Source organism: Lepidochelys kempii, chromosome 2 (genome assembly GCF_965140285.1).
Source record: "Lepidochelys kempii isolate rLepKem1 chromosome 2, rLepKem1.hap1, whole genome shotgun sequence".
NCBI lineage: Eukaryota > Metazoa > Chordata > Testudines > Cheloniidae > Lepidochelys > Lepidochelys kempii.
Window position 1 is genome coordinate 87,934,259 of NC_136381.1, and position 16,727 is coordinate 87,950,985.

A 16,727-nucleotide genomic window follows, 5' to 3' on the forward strand; every position below is an offset into this window, starting at 1 on the left:
TCAACTGTCTTAACCATGAAACCATCCTTTTTTTCTTCCTGCAATCTCTTACCTCATTCATTGCATACCTTCCAACTTGTGCAACAAATGAGGAAGGGGTCCTGCGTAGAAATAGCCTCCTTTATAACACAGCTCTGATTCATCACCAGAATAGATTCATCCTTTGCTCTGGGTGAGGCAGGAGTTTTGTGGGGAAAAATGCATACACACAAGAGGGCCAAATTAAGATGGCACAGGCAATCTGGAGGTTTAATTTCCTAGGGGTGTTTTTCCCCTTCCTAGGGGTTTTTCCTAGGTTTGTTTTTTAAGCAAACAAACTGATTTCATCATGGGGTATCATATTGGCATCCACATGGTTCATAAGAAGGAACAGAAACATTTGATTCACCAGACAGGCTTCTACCCCTTGAGATTATGGAATAACTGACAGCAGAAGTAGGTTGTTATCCTGTATATGGACCAACACAAGAGGGTAGTGAAATACTTCACCAGTGGGGTTCACAAATATTTGCTGATAGCAGGGGAATGGAGAGACTCAGGAATTTTAGTTTCCTTTTCCAGACACTGGAAAAATGTTTGTGCAGTGGGCATAGACTCTCCTACCTGTTTGCCCCAAGTCTGACCCCTTCTGCCCTGCTCCAATCCGTTTTCACGTCTTGTCTCTTTTCCACTCCTGGCTCTTTGTTCCAATCCCATTCTCCTGGCTTCCCCTAATCCTTAGGCTTCTTGTCACAGTTTCCTTGCCCAGCCAATCCTAGTCTCCCCCTCTGGGTTTCCTCTGAGTCCCAATCTCTCTTTCCCCCGTCCCCAATTCCCAGTCTTCAGGCCCAGCTAGTTGCTGTTCCCCTTTCCTGTCTCCCATTTCCCTCTCCTCACTGGCTCTCAGGCCTACTCTCCCAGACCAGGTGTGAGAAACCAATCTGAATCCAATCTGAGAATCCAATCTGAGTCTTCTCCCCAACCCCTTCTTTGGCTCCATCCAGTCTTCACCATTCCTGGCTCTTTGTCCCAGCCTCACTAGATTCATTGTTCTAGTCAACTCCATTACCTCCCCCTGGGTCTATTCTTTTGTCCACTCTGCGTTTGAATCAGACAGCTTCTTCTCCTATGCTGCCCGGATGCCAGCATGAGAGTCATTGAGAGCACAGGCTCCCTATTCTCAGTTCTGGGGCCTAGCCCACCCTGCCCAGGACAGCCATTACAGGGAAAGGCCATTTATAGGCAAAGGCCAGCTTCACCCTTGGGCTGGAACATGGCAGTTGCACTGTATTGAAGGTGCATTCAGTCTGATCAGCACTAGGAGCTGAGAGAGCATACTCGGTTGTTTGGTACATGCAGAGTCCAGTCAGCAGATGTGAGGGGATGAAGTATGCTTAGTGAGGGTGCAGTCTTCACAGATTTTAGTTGCTAAAACTCATGAAGTCTATGAGCATGTGCAAACTGATCTTTTTTTTGAAGTTTTATAGTAACTTGGACAAATTTGGGCAGATTTTCACAGGGGCTTTATAATTGGAACATTGCTGAAATATGGTGTTCCTTCTTAGTTTAAATGTTTTGCAGAGACATGTTGGTTTTGACAACATTTAAAAGGGCTGAGGGGGGTGTGTGTGGAGAGAACAGACAGAACAGCAACAAACGTTTGGTGAAAGTTCTGGGTTGTTTCTGAAGTGTCATCCAAACTTTTTGACCCTCTTCAATGAAGCATCAAAAATTGGATTCTCCACTCCATCAGCCACTGTGTGAAGCTGCCAAAACCTTTCTACAGCCTCAGAACAAGTCTGTGTCCACACTCTCCCACACACATACCCCAGTGCAACTCCCTAGCGTCTCCCAGCTGTGAAAGTCCTCCCACACCCCTCAGGCCAAAACTTTCCACATTGAGAACTGCATCCCAGGCTGACAAAACCCTTCCATGCACCTAGGACAGCTTTTTTCCCCACCCCACTCCTGCCTTTGTCAAAACCATTCCAAACCTACACGTATAGAATACGAAGAAAGGTGTCCCAATTTTTCATTTGAAAAATCTCCCCCCATATCCATATTATTCACTCACTATTAATCTAGAAGTAACCAGGTTTTTATTTTATTCAACAGATTTCTTTTCAGATTCTATAACAAGTAATTTATATTAGAGAATTGTTCACAACTCTGGACATGAGCCCATATTGCAAATTGAAGTTTTTGCATATTTTGAAACCACTTCTAGTTTGGGTTTATTTCGTTTCAAAAAGGATTTCTGCACATGCTTGAGACCTCTCTTGCAAAATGTTTATAAGGATTTTTTTTATGTTTACTTCATTGCAACAGCCTCAAATGTGCCAATACAACTGTAACATGTCTGCAGTTTGTTGTGAAAGCTATCTGTGAACTAAGACATCTGGAAAGTAGTTTTAACTTGATAGGCTATAATAGCACTGAAGGAATAGTTGTATCTTGTTTTGTCAAGAATCTGCATACAAAGAACTTTCCAAGTAGGTCAGTAAGCCACATACAAATACAAAAGTCTGTTGACAATTGCCCATTCATCTAGCCTTACTAGGACAATCTAAGGGCTATCATTGTCTTTGCAAATTTGACTAATGTAAATAATTTTGAATCGTGAATTTTGTCACCTCATCCCTTTCTCCATATCTTTAATAAATATATTAAACGGTCCTTGCAGAGAACCATGGGGCCCTGCACTGTTTTGCTATGTTGAAAATTGGTCTTTCATTTCTGTCTTAGCCAGTTTGTAATGTGTGACAGTACTTTACTTTTCACTCCATTATTGCTTAGTTTCCTAAGGGCCTTAGTTATTCTACAATTCCACAGTCACAGAATTTGCCTCACAGAATCCACCATATGTTGCAGAATGTTCTGCAAAATCTAAGATTTATTTATATATGTAAATGAAAGGTTCTAGTCCATTATGTGTGCAAATAACCCTCTAATTTTAAAAATGTCAAACAAATGTAAAGCAGTGAGTGCAGGCGCTGTCTTGTCTCCGTAAGTGGGAAATCCTAAACAATAACTGTGAGGTATGATTTGCCCTATTCTCTTCAGTAGAGCTTAATGATGGCACTTTGTCAATATTGTTAACTGTTTCCCTGCTGGTCATTTTAAATAAACTATTCAGTTAATGTTTGGCCCTCTTTGTTGAATATACTCGTGGATATTGGGACAGAGAGGAATGGGTTGCTGTCAGAAGTTGCTGAGATGGTATAATGGGGCACACTCACTTCTTGAATGCCTCAAGCTGATGCAACTGGTGCCCTGGGTAGGTTATCAACCTTCAGTGCTCAACCCTCCAGATGAGTCACGCAATCAAAATGCTTCTGGGGTAGCAAAAGTCCAAGAACAGTCTGTCTGCCCTATGAGGGTTTTCAGCCCCAGATCAGGCCCTTTTAAATTCAGCCCTTCACTCAAGCTTCCAAAACAGCTTGTCCCCTTCTCAGGCTTTACACCACATAATCAGTGGTCAGTGGGGTACACGGGGCTCACCCACTACTCCGGGTTCCAACCCAGGGGCCCTCTAGTCCAGTGGTCTCCAAAGTGGGGTGCGTGCAAGATGATCCATTGGGGGGCACAGCAGGAGGAGCGCCCCCAGAGTGGGAAAAGAAAAGGGGCGGCTGGAGGAGCGCCGCCCTAAGATTGGCCAGAATGCCGCCCCTTAGAGTGTGCCGCCCCAGGCACGTGCTTCCTATGCTGGTGTCCGGAGCTGGCCCTGCAAGTTATCCTGAGGGAAGAGTGGGAGTTCCACAACGCGGAGGTGTTGACAGTGGCATCCTCACTCGTTCATTCACTTTCAGCGTATTGCAACACGTTGCAGTTTACGTGTGCCCGGTTAAGTGGATTTACGGATTATATTATCTAGTTTTAACTAAACCAGGGTCTCAAACATGCGGCCCGCCAAGCTCCCTACACCCCCCATCTTCTTACTATATGTTACATTCTATGCATCTGATGAAGTGGGCTGTAGCCCATGAAAGCTTATGCTCAAATAAATTTGTTAGTCTCTAAGGTGCCCCAAGTACTCCTGTTCTTTTCACAAAAAAAGTAGTTCTTCGTGTATTTCATTATCGAAACAGGATCTAGCAAATACCATAAGCTGAGACATGTTAGAAACGTCTGTACTTTCATCCAACTGTATAGCAAACCTCCCACAATGCGTAATTTATTCTAATACTTGTTTGTTCAAATCTTCAGCAATGTTTTTTATACGTCTTCCAACAGTATTTGCTGACAAAGGAATGCATTTTAGTTTGTCGCCATATTGTGTTCTGTTCATTATTTCATCCACTTTTGCCGCAGCAGGAAAAACAAGTGTTTCCCTAATGGTATGTGGCTTTTTGTCTTTCGCTATTAAGTAAGAAACCTCAAAAGAGGCTTCTAAACGATTATCATTAAGTTTAGTGAAATTTTGTAAAGTACTGGATTGAGTATCTCATGACTTTAAACATAGCTGAAAAAATTGTAGAGGTTTGTCTTCATGTTCTGGATGCTTAGTTTTTAAATGTCTTGCTAATCGTGATGGCTTCATATTATCATTAGCTAATATCTCAAGGCACAATATACATTTAGGGCAAGGTTCATCATTAATGATAGTGGATGTAAATCCATATCTCAAATAGTCTTCTTGATAATTTCGAATTTTTTGGCAGACTTCTTGTCAGATCTATTAGATCGTCATTGTTTTTACCTCGTAATGTGGCTGACGAAGAGCTCGAATTAGGAGGAGAACTGTCAGCTCTGCCATTTTCTTGTTGTTCGCTTGTGCTCGCATTATTAGTATTATCTTCAATCCACTGTGTCTTTGCAGGACTCTTTTTAAGCCACTTGTCCATTTTGTGAGGGTTAGTTTAGTTAAAACTAGATAATATAATCCGTAAAGCCACTTAACTGGACACATGTAAACTGCAATATGTCGCAATACTCTGAAAACGAATGAACGAGTGAGGGTGCCACTGTCAACCCCTCCGCATTGGAGAACTCCCACTCTTCCCTCAGGATACCTCTCAGGGCTGGCTCTAAGCAACAGCATAGGGAGCACATGCCTAGGGTGGCACACTGTAAGGGGCAGCAGTCTGGCTAATCTTAGGGCGGCGCTCCTCCGGCCGCCTTCCCCCTCCTCCTGCCGCGCCATCCCAGTGGATCATCTTGAGCACCCCCTGGGGTATGTGCACCCCGCTTTGGAGACCATTGCTCTAGACAGCAGCCACATACTAAGCTTCTTCCCACCTGGCTCCTTTATCTTCACTCCTTAGCTCAGTGTTAAAGTTCTCAGGTCCCCTCTCTCTCTGTTTAAGCAAATGCAGCCAAAACCAAACTTTGGTTGTCTCTTGAGCTTCTGTGGCCAGCAAGGCACACCCTGCTTTGCCCCAATGGCCCTAGCCAGGAACTGAACTGCTTAGCCCCTGCAGTGCCTTTTAGCTGAGCCTGATGACCTCTGATTGCATCCATGCTGCCTCTCCAGGCAGGCCTGGAGGACCCAACTTTGCTGCTCCTTTCCTGGTGCAGGGTGTAGTAGGACTGTGGGGGCTGCAAGGGCAGGGGGCACCTGGTCACAGATAGGATTCCTTCTCCCCCCCCCCCGAAAAAAAAAAGTCCACTGGTCCTTCGCATCTGTCACTGAGGAAAGAGGAATTGCTTCCCCTCCTCATTACCAAAAGCCACCAATACCTCATGGGTGCTAAGAGCCCAAATTGCTTCCTATGTCTTCTCTTCTGCCAAAAGCCCCAAATATTTTTGAACCAGCTGTTAAAACCTCTGTCCCCTCCCCAACAACTCATATAGTGTGGTTATGTTTCGACAACACAACCATCTGTGCCACATTAAACCCTGAAAATTCGAGGACAACAAAATGTAAATTAAAATTAATATCAACTAGGACATAAATAATGCTTTACTTGTATTATTCATGTTCGTGTTTAATTCAATAAACTCAAAAACTGAGTTTACCTATCTCTGCCACAGAATTTTCTATTTGCTTTTCATAGAAGTGCTGCAGAAACCCAGAGGGCCTTATAGTAAAAATTGGATGTAATTTGCCACAGAGCATTTGCATTGCTGGTTATGGTGCATTGTATTAGCCTGCATACATTTCCCTGTCAAAGAAACTAACATTTAAGGCTGATACTCCTAGCCATAACATGTCCCGTTACCCTTACATTTTGTAGCATATATTTGGATGAAACACCACATAAAAATCTGAGATCCCTGCATTATGTAAACACAGCAGGATCAAGGCCAAGTATCTGGCTCAACTTCGAATTTCTTTGTCTTTGTTGGATTGTGTCACATTCCCAACCCAAATGTCTTTTTAACAGTCAATATTATGTTGTATCCTTTATACAGTAAGCCGAATGTAAAATAAATACCTTGAAAAAACGTAATTCTTGTTGGAAAAAATGAAGTCAGTAATAGCTTTCATTTTATCTTAACTTTCTGGCTGAATCCAACAACATATTCAAGATCTATAATAAATTAGCCATGTAAAAACAGAACATTTTTTTCTCAAGAAATAGAGTTCTACAGTGGCATAGAGTGAACTGGATGAAACACTACAATTACTGGGGACAATTTTATTCATTCTGAATGCCACAGCTTTTAATATCTACAAGAAATAATAGATCCTTTGTCCATAAAATTTTTCTCAAGAATCCACAAATTTGTATGAAAGCAGTACAAACCAGAGAACCTTAATGGAACAGATACATCCTATTTTCTTTAAAATATTTCAGTAAGTCTAGAAATAGTACTTTTAAAATATAGTTCAGCTTGTAGATATTTTAATGCCAGGGTAACATGGGAAAATTGCTTTGGTTGATTAAATTATATAGCTTTTAAAAGAATGTTTCTGCTGTGCTCAGTATCACTAAATGTGACGTGATTAAAGTTAGGATGCATTTTATACACCTTTATCATTTTTGTCAATTAAATTCAGAAGTGAAGTGAAAACATGATTTAGAGAAGGTGATATAGTCTGCATTTTAATTGTTAAAATAAACTCAGTTAAATAGAACAATAGTGATTTTAAGTAAAATGTATCAAACATTTGTAGCTGAGTTTAAACAATCCTCTAATTAGTTGGTTGTAAGCTTTTTTTTTTTTTTTTTTTTTTTTTTAGAACAGTGGAAGAAACATGAGGAACTAAGGTTGTTTGGGGATATTGATACATATTTTTCCTTGTTGTCTTGTCTATATCGTGTCCAATTAACTGAACATCAGTGCAGAAGGAAAGCATTCAGTTTTGATTTTGTGCAGATAGAAGCCAAGTATAGTAATAGCATTGTGCCAGAACAGGGAGTAGAAAGATGGAGAGCGTGACTAGCAATTAGTGTAAAGATATTGTTGTCAGCTGTTTTGGCCTATTTATGAACAGCTTTGCCACATTTCTAACTAAATTATATGTGAATATCAGAATTACCTGCAAACAAATAAAAGCCATTCAAACTGCCATGGTTCTTGATTGTCAATACTTTGTTCTCTCATTCTGTTATGCTCTCCAGCTGTTTCTCAAATATTTTCAGTGTTTTTAGTTCAGCTTATGAAACTTCCTGTGCACCCAGTATACATATGAGACACATTTCAGAGTAACAGCCGTGTTAGTCTGTATTCGCAAAAAGAAAAGGAGTACTTGTGGCACCTTAGAGACTAACCAGTTTATTTGAGCATGAGCTTTCGTGAGCTACAGCTCACTTCCGATGAAGTGAGCTGTAGCTCACGAAAGCTCATGCTCAAATAAATTGGTTAGTCTCTAAGGTGCCACAAGTACTCCTTTTCTTTTTATATGAGACACAGTTTTTTAATCTACAAAACACTTCCTAATAAGTCAATTTTTGTCTAGCTCAATTTATTAATCTGTTTTATCTTCTGAAAACCAATGCAGAGGTTAACATGGGTTGACATCTATGCTATTAAGGATCTCATGTACTTCAGTCAGTAGTTTTCTTACCTAACTATTTAAGGCTAGGCTATCTTACAGTGTGATAATCTGGTCACTGTGGCAGTGTAGAATGTAAAAGTCTTCCTCTTGCATATAGTCCATATGTGAAGATTAGATTAATTTAACTTTTAGAAGAGGTGTTATATATAAGGTGATGACATTCAAGTGTTCGATGGGTATAAATACAAAAGATGAAGAGCAGTTATTTGGGGAACACATATGGCCAGTAATAGGAAAAAAACAATAACAAAAGTTATCAGACTTCCTGATGTATGACTTTGCAATAGTTTAACATGAGAAATGATGGAAAACAGTAGAAAATATGTTGAGAAATGCTCCTGCATTGGCAGAAGAAGATGGCATGGATAGACTTGTAGGTCTTTCCCATCTTCTTCAGTCCTGTTTATCTATATTTCTGTGAACTTCATAACTGGAGAGAAGGGGAAAAATATCTAATGGCAATATAAAATTCACAAAATCTTCACTTTCACAAGTATTGGACTTTGTAGGAGCACTGTTCTTATCCTGGGTTTAGGAAGAACTGACATTTTTATGTGCCATTTCAATGCATAAAGACCTTTTCATAATGGAGAGAATTAAATTGATACACCATAAATTTTAACTGTAAACCCTAGCGTACTGCTAACTTTTTTTTTATTTGGTCATATGCATTCTTCCAGGATTTACTTTGTAAATCATCCCTTCAACCATTCCCTTGCTTTTCTCTGGATCTCTTTCTGAGGGACATTCCCTATAAAAATTCATGCATATTTTTCTCTTCAAATAGTGAAATGCAAGGTCAAGTCTGCTTTGTTCTGTGTCTGAAACTAAGCACCTAGATGAATTTTACTACATCAAGCAACATTTATGCAAACATTAGAGCATATGTCCTGCAAATGCTGCATAATAGTTTAAATCTTCTCACCACAAATGTTACAGATGTCGCTTAGTATGCTTTCAACAAATCTGTTTTATTTCTGAATTCGTTAAATTTGGTAAGAGTGACTTAAATCTGTTGTCAAGGTGAACGATTGAGTTTAGTGCTGTAAGTTCTTCAATGAGTTTTTTGGTACCCAGTGGACTATCTAATTGAGACTTGTACTCCTAAAAGTGATACAGAAAGATACAGTTTCCATTGGTGCTAATTTCCCTGGCATACCAAGAGCTAATGAATAAGACACTTCTACATGGCACAGTTTAGAACAGTGTAGGTTGACCTGTGCCTCTGAACTAGGACATACACAATATGTTAAGTGAGATTCACAATAAAAGGAAAGCAGATGGCAGTACTTGGGGGGGGGAGAGGGAAGAGATGCTTTATTGACTGTTCGTTAATGCAAAATGAATTTTATAGTTATAATTCTCACAAAATGTGTCTCATTCTCAGTTATGAGCCAGCAGTATGTAATAGGAAGGCAGTAGTGGGTTGTAGTAAGACTGTTTTGCTAATATTTTGGTTATTTTATCCATAACTCATTTATTTCCTTATAAAGTATTTTGGAAACTCTTTAGTCATGGATTTAATAATATTGTAGGAGCAATTTAGGGACTTCTTTTTAAGATTTTGTATCTATATTTTGTTTGAAGCTCCCTTTTCAGTGAAGCTTGGCAAATTTAGGTCTCTTATATCTGTACAGTCTGGTCTCAAAATTGAGGGTCAGCCCCCAAAGTTTAGTTTCATATGAACAAGTGCATCACCTGTTTTAATGTGGACTGAAGTATGCATGATTAGGGCTGTATTTTGTCCACAAAGTTTCATTTTCATGGAGTAAAATGACAGACTTCAGGAGGAAAGATAGCATTTTATAAACAAATTTTAGTAATTCTGTCCATACAGGCCATTTTAAGAATGCTTACATTTTAAGAATGAGGAAAGAAACAAAGAATTTCTATTTTCTTTTGTGGTTGCTGGACCCTTACTGTGTTCATAATGATGTATTCTCCAGGAGGTTGAGGAGTGACACTACTATTAACAAAATAAAGCTCTGGCAACTATAAAAGTGAGCAGACATTCTAGGTTTTCTTTCTTCTATATGCTTGATATTTTATTTTACTCTGCTCTGCCTTTGAATGGTGTAGTCCCCCGAAACAAGGATGCTGCTCTGATGATTGGACAACTGAGGAGAAAGGGAAGGAAAACACAGAAACAGTACTATTCCTTTTTGGAGAATTTTCTCCAGAGCCACCTGTTTTCTTCTCCCTTGCTTGCTCTCAAAGATGTGATCTTCAGGTTCAGGTCTGTTGGCTCCAGTCAGTGCTGAAGGAGTTCTCTTGGACTCCTTTTTTTGTTTGTTTTTTGTACTGGACGCCAAATAGTAAGTGAAACATTGACTGAAATTCTAAATTTCATGTTTGTCCCCTCTGAGATTAGATTTCCACAGCAAAAAGATTTCCTATTTTCTGTGAAGCTATCATGACTGTGACTCAAATTCAGCTTGGTATCCAAATGATTCGGAAAGGAAATAGAACTCATCATCTGATATTTGCTTGCTCGATTTAATTTGTACCTGTGCATTTATTTTACAGGAGGTTGTTCCTTTGATGAGCCATTTAGCTCCTGTGGATATAGTCAATCTGATGATGATGATCTTAACTGGGACCAGGTGAACACACTGTTAAAGCCCTCATCTGATCCGTGGATGCCATCAGGTTTGTTTTCAGTTCAAACTCCTTTTCTTTCATTTTGGCTTGTAGCACTGTGTGACAGTGCTATTGAGAGAACATTGCTTCATCTAAATCTTATTGCAATTGTAGTACTTAGCTCTTCGAAATGATTTGGGTAACTGTGTGACAGAACATTCTGCAAACTGAAGTTGTTTTTGTTATGCTTAAAACTGTAGGCAAAAGGTTTCAAACTTTGATACCTGTAATTAGGAAAGAGAGAAGAAAACTAGAATGAAGGAATAAAAATTAATATGTTGTAGTAGTAGTGGAAAGGAATCTTGTAAAAAGGAATATTCAAAGGGGAAAAAATCTTGGAGAGAAAACAATGGTTTTAAGTATTTTTTTTAAAACAAATTGAAAGGTAATACAAACTGTTTTGAAGAGAAACACTTTAAAAAAAAAAAAGACTAAATAAGGGGCCAGATGCAATATCTTAACACTTGCATTGCTTGCAGTACTACCTATCTCTTTCCTTCCACAAACAGGAAGTTTCCCAAATTTGGGGGTATTTGGACAGGTTTTTGCTGTCTACAATTTGATGAATGTACTTTTGAAGGTGTTCAGTTTCCAAGGATAAGAATCTAGTTAATGTAGGTAGTGTTATTGTTAGAGAAAGGAAAATGACTTGTGTGTAATATAATTTATCGTATGTCACTTGACTTGATTCTTTGTCCTCCTGCCTTCCTGTCAGAGTGGGAGATGAAAATCCTTGATGTTTTAACTTTCTGGTTATCTAGTTACATGGACATTTAATTTGGGAATAAATTGTATTGAGAGATTAGGGAGCTCTTTTCTCTCCATTCAGAAAGGAAGTGAAATGTTCTTGGAGTTCTGGACAAAGAACATGGACAATTGCTCTCTGATAGGGACATACATATGATGCTTTGAAAGGTCAAAAACCCCTTTGACAGCAGAGGAATTCTCATTTGACAAACAATAAAGACAACAGATTCAAGAGCAGAGATCCAGTCAAGTAGTATCAATTTTTCCTCTTCACTGGTGTAGACATTTTTTTTCTTTTCTTCTTGTTCAAATCATTTTCTTGACAATTTTAATTAGTTTTCAGTTAGCCTTGAACAATGAGTTATGAGAAACATTTAAAAAAATTGATTTGAAGTAGTTTGTCAGCAGTTTCTGAGCTACATATTTTAGAAAAACTAATTTCTGACGGTAATGAGTAGAACAACTTAGATTAATGGTTTGTGGGGAATTCTTGGCTTTCACAGCAAAAAGCTTTATGCAACAATATTAAAATACTAGACTAAAACAAGTACGCTCAGTTCAGTAGTCCCTTGGCAACAGCAAAATTAATGTATGTGACATGGCTAATTTTAGGCAGTATGCTTCAATGAGTGAGTTGATGTCAAAATGTAACATTTCATATTAATTAGGTGGCAGTGAGGGGAAGCATACCATTTAGTTCTTGAATTGGGTATTTGATTTATTTTACTCCACAGAGACTATTAAAGGTTAAGATAGCTCTACTTCAAATAGATAGCTGTGTTAGCTTTAAGCAGTAAACTATTTAAATAGGACCAAAAATAAGAAGTTTTATATGGCAAACAAAGAAAAAGGATTTTTAGAATGCCTAATATCTACCAAGATTCTTTTGTCAGATTTATGGTGTTTGTTGTAAGATCTTTCTGAACTGTATTAAAAATAAAAGCTGGAATAAACAACATCTAGCACAATGGAGTTCTAATCTTAATTGGGGCCTTGGTGTGCTACTGTACTGCAAACATAAATAATGAATTAATTTTTACTGAAAGAAATAGGAGCATCCACTGCCCTGTTTTATTTGGAAACTATCATCAATGTACTGTTGGTGTTAATCTGAAAATGCATAAGAGCAGACCAAGAAAGGAATGAAATTTTGTGCATTTATACACAAAATCATATGGCCTGAATATTTGTTAAGCCTCCACCATCTGCTTAAAGTGTTAAGAGTCAGGTGTATGAGGAGTCAGCTGGAATAAGCGGATAGTTCATTAACTTATTTCAGAAACGAAGTTGTTCACAGGATGAAGATCAATTAATTTAAACTGTAAATTTGACTTCACAATTACATCATTTTATTCCTGCACTTTAAAATGCTATAACAGTGGTGGCCATTCCTTCTTTCAAACCCTCCATCTCTCTCCTTACCTTTCTAAAGAACTTTTATCTTTTATAAATGATATCAGAAAAACAGATTTGATTAATAATCGTTAATTATGTTCTACTAACTGCATAGCCCGACTGAATTCCTTCCCATTGTTACTTTGAAATAATGGTACGCATACCTTAATGAAAATTATACAAAATATTAAATCCTGTTATAGCTGCAGGAAAACATACGAAGATTATAAAAAAAAATATTTTGGACCAGTGATCAATATCTGACCTTTTACTAGCAAACTGGGTTAGGAGCAGAGTTTTCGTTTTAGGTTAGTTGTCCTTTGGATGGGATTCCTGCTAATATGGTCCCTAGAGATGCCATCTCCTCCCCCCAATGCGTTTGTAATGAAATAACATTCTTTCTTCTACAGCCTTTCTTCATCCAATTACAATCTGGTCTCTGCCTGATCTCAGGCTCCATTCCCCTTCCCACACCCATTTACTCCTTTTCTCTTTCTTGCTTGTGTTCTGTTTTTGTCTCTCACATTCTAGCATTCCCTTTGTCCCCCCTCCTCCCCACCACCATGCACACCTTTAGTGATGTCCTGCCAGATTCATCATGGAGCCTCAGTGTTTGGAGCAAGCAGCTGTCTTCAGAACTCATTATCTCTGGAATTTTCTCGGAGGAGCCCCAGAGTGTATGGCATAATAATAATTCTAATACTTGGCCACTTTGTGGTGCTTTACATTATTGTCAAAGCAGAGTACAGAGATTCTTGAATTATCACATGCCCCTGACATGCATAGGAATGCACGTAATACATGAGATTTGTAAAGAGCAGCTGGCCCTGCAGTTATGAAACCTCACAATAACACTTGGTGGGTGGCCAGAAAAGTAGGAAGCAGGGGCAGAACTTGGATCAGGAAGAGAGAAGAATAGAAGAGGGGAGAGCAATGTAGGCATTAGCTGAATGGATAAAGAATGAGGGAAAGTTAGGATGTAGGCTGGAGTTGGGGGATCTATGTCAATAAGCTGACTATACTCAGACGGAGGAAGGGAAGCGAAGCAGGATCAGATTCTAGATCACAGGATTGAGAAGGAATTAGTAGGGATCTGGAGAAGAAGGTGGGATGAAAGAGAATATTCATATGGCTCAGATAAGAATCCAAAGTTGTTCAGGCTCTTCTGAATCAAATAATGTTCCCCTGGTATCAGTTTGCATGCTGCAGATGTGACTCTTGTCACTGATCGTGTTGTAGTGATAAATATATGTATAATTGTAAGTGAGAAATGGAAATATTACCAATAGTGTGCTTATGTGTTTGGCACTTCCTGTGTATAATTTTCACTGGTGTTCTTGTAATAAAACACTTAATTCAGTTGTGCGTCCTCCTTCACAGTCTGTCCTCAGTTCATTTCCAAAGTTTAGTGGAATCATTTCTTTTGTCTGCAGCAGTGGTTTGATGTTGATGAAAGAATGTAATTGAATTCACAGAGTGACTGACCCCTCTTTTTGTTGTGATTTAGGATTGCTTAAGATCAGTTGTAAATCATTCCTTTACAGGCTACCTTTTGGATACTCAAAAGGTTTTCGAAGTTTAACGACCCTCATGCTATTCATGAATGTGGTATTGGCCAAATATTGGGGGAGGAATTTTGTCTGTACCTTGTGAGATGAAAAATGTGATTTACATGGTTATATATAGTTTTGGATGTGGTTATATGCTTATTTGCATCATGTATGCATAGCACTGCTGAATGCATAACAATGCACATACAATTCACTGGTAAATTCACATAATGTTTGATGCAAATGATTATTTTAAGTAAGTGGCCTTTTGATGTACAGCTAGTTGATATTCCATAAAACAAGATAGTTATTACATTAAGTCTTTAATATTAAGGACCTTTAAGTGGTTAAAGTTAAAAATAAATATTTTTGTGTTAATTGTATTTGGGAATGTCATTATCCCTGTCTGGAAGGTGAATAAATCCAATAGAAATCAATTGATTAGCCTACTATTTTAAATCCAAATACTGTCTAACCATAAAATGGTTATGGTACTTTGCTTTGATTACAGGAACAGTGTTTTAGCATTTAATATATTTTCTCGGTAGGTTTTGTTTTCCTATTTAGCAGCAATGTTCCTGCTTCATTATACATCTCTTATGGTGAACTGTTTCTCCTACGTAATTTTAAATAGCTATGTTCTGAGGTTTGTTTAAATGTTATCCATAGAAAATGTAAATTAACATCAAAAGGTGGGATTTGTATGTGCCACATTCTCTTTGTTAAAGTTACATTTTATTTTTCATGGAATTTTTAAGATTTTACAACACAGGAAAATGAAGCATATTATTCTGTACATTAGTAGTACCCATGTAAGCTTTCCTGTATAACGTGAAACTGTGTGCCTTTCTAACATGCAGAAAGTAGTTCACTTTGCATATCTGTTCAATCTTTGGAGCCTCTGCTGAAACTGCCAATAAGGGTGCCAAGAACTGGCTGAATTTGTCATGTGATGACACACGAGTCATGAAGTATTGTTTTTGTGACCCTATCCAACACCTTCCCATTGTTTCCTCATTTATTTGAAGCTTGTCTACACTATAATTTGTAATCTGCTCAGGCCAGGACCCTCGTCTATCTGTTCTGGGACGTTTCTAGCATACTTTGGTCATTGTACAAATAATTAATCTTCTTCTTGTTCAGCCAATTGCTCAGACAAACACGTTTGTTTACATTTGCAGGAGATAATGCTACCCACTTCTTGTTTACAGTGTCACCTGAAAGTGAAAATAGGTGTTCTCATGGAACTGTTGTAGTCGGCATCACAAGATATATATGTGCCAGATGTGCTAAAGATTCATATGTCCCTTCATGCTTTAACCACCATTCCAGGGCACATGCGGCCATACTGATGATGGGTTCTTCTCGATAACAATCCAAAGCAGTGCGGACTGGCGCATGTTCTTTTTCATCATCTGAGTCAGATGGCACCAGCAGAAGGTTGATTTCTTTTTTGGTGGTTCGGATTCTGTAGTTTCTGCATCGGAATTTTGCTTTTAAGATTTCTTAAAGCATGCTCCACACCTCGTCCCTCTCAGATTTTGTTTTATTTTTATTTTATTTTATGTACAGTTTTTTTTACAGTTTTACATTTGTAAGTTCAACTTCCATGATAAAGAGATTTCACTACAGAATTTGTATTAGGTTAATTGAAAAATACTATTTCTTTTGTATTTTATAGTGCAAATATAAAGTGAGCCACTGTACACTGTGTTCTGTATTGTAATTGAAATCAATATATTTGAAAATGTAGACAATATCCAAAAATATTTAAAGAAATGGTATTCTATTATTGTTTAACAGCACGATTAATCATGTGGTTAATTGTGATTAATTTTTTTAATCGCTTGATAGCCCTAGTTTTAATGAGTCTGACTTGAGCTCCGAAAAGCTGCACTCAGCACTCGTGACTGTGACCGGTAGAGTGAAAAGAATCCTTAAAGCTGTCCACGCATTAGGAAAAATGTCCTTCAGCTCTGCATCATTGTCATAAATATAAAGGGAAGGGTAAACCCCTTTGAAATCCCTCCTGGCCAGGGGAAAGCTCCTCTCGCCTGTAAAGGGTTAAGAAGCTAAAGGTAACCTCGCTGGCACCTGACCAAAATGACCAATGAGGAGACAAGATACTTTCAAAAGCTGGTAGGAGGGAGAGAAACAAAGGGTCTGTGTGTCTGTCTTACGCTGGTTTCTGCCGGGGATAGACCAGGAATGGAGTCTTAGAACTTTTAGTAAGTAATCTAGCTAGGTACGTGTTAGATTACGATTTCTTTAAATGGCTGAGAAAAGAATTGTGCTGAATAGAATAACTATTTCTGTCTGTGTATCTTTTTTGTAACTTAAGGTTTTGCCTAGAGGGGTTCTCTGTGTTTTGAATCTAATTACCCTGTAAGGTATCTACCATCCTGATTTTACAGGGGGGGATTTCTTTATTTCTATTTACTTCTATTTTTATTAAAAGTCTTCTTGTAAGA

General features: G+C 38.4%; 1 protein-coding gene across 9 annotated transcripts in view; it reads left to right on the top strand.

Moving 5' to 3' along the window:
* Positions 1–16,727, top strand: part of PTPRM (protein tyrosine phosphatase receptor type M) — an 835,052-nt gene that overhangs the window by 316,271 nt on the left and 502,054 nt on the right. For all 9 annotated transcript variants that reach the window (XM_073331568.2, XM_073331567.2, XM_073331560.2 and 6 more), the window contains one exon: positions 10,451–10,573. In XM_073331568.2, coding sequence (XP_073187669.1) covers positions 10,564–10,573 — 10 coding nt within the window. In that variant the 5' untranslated portion in view covers positions 10,451–10,563. The remainder of the gene's footprint in view (positions 1–10,450; positions 10,574–16,727) is intronic.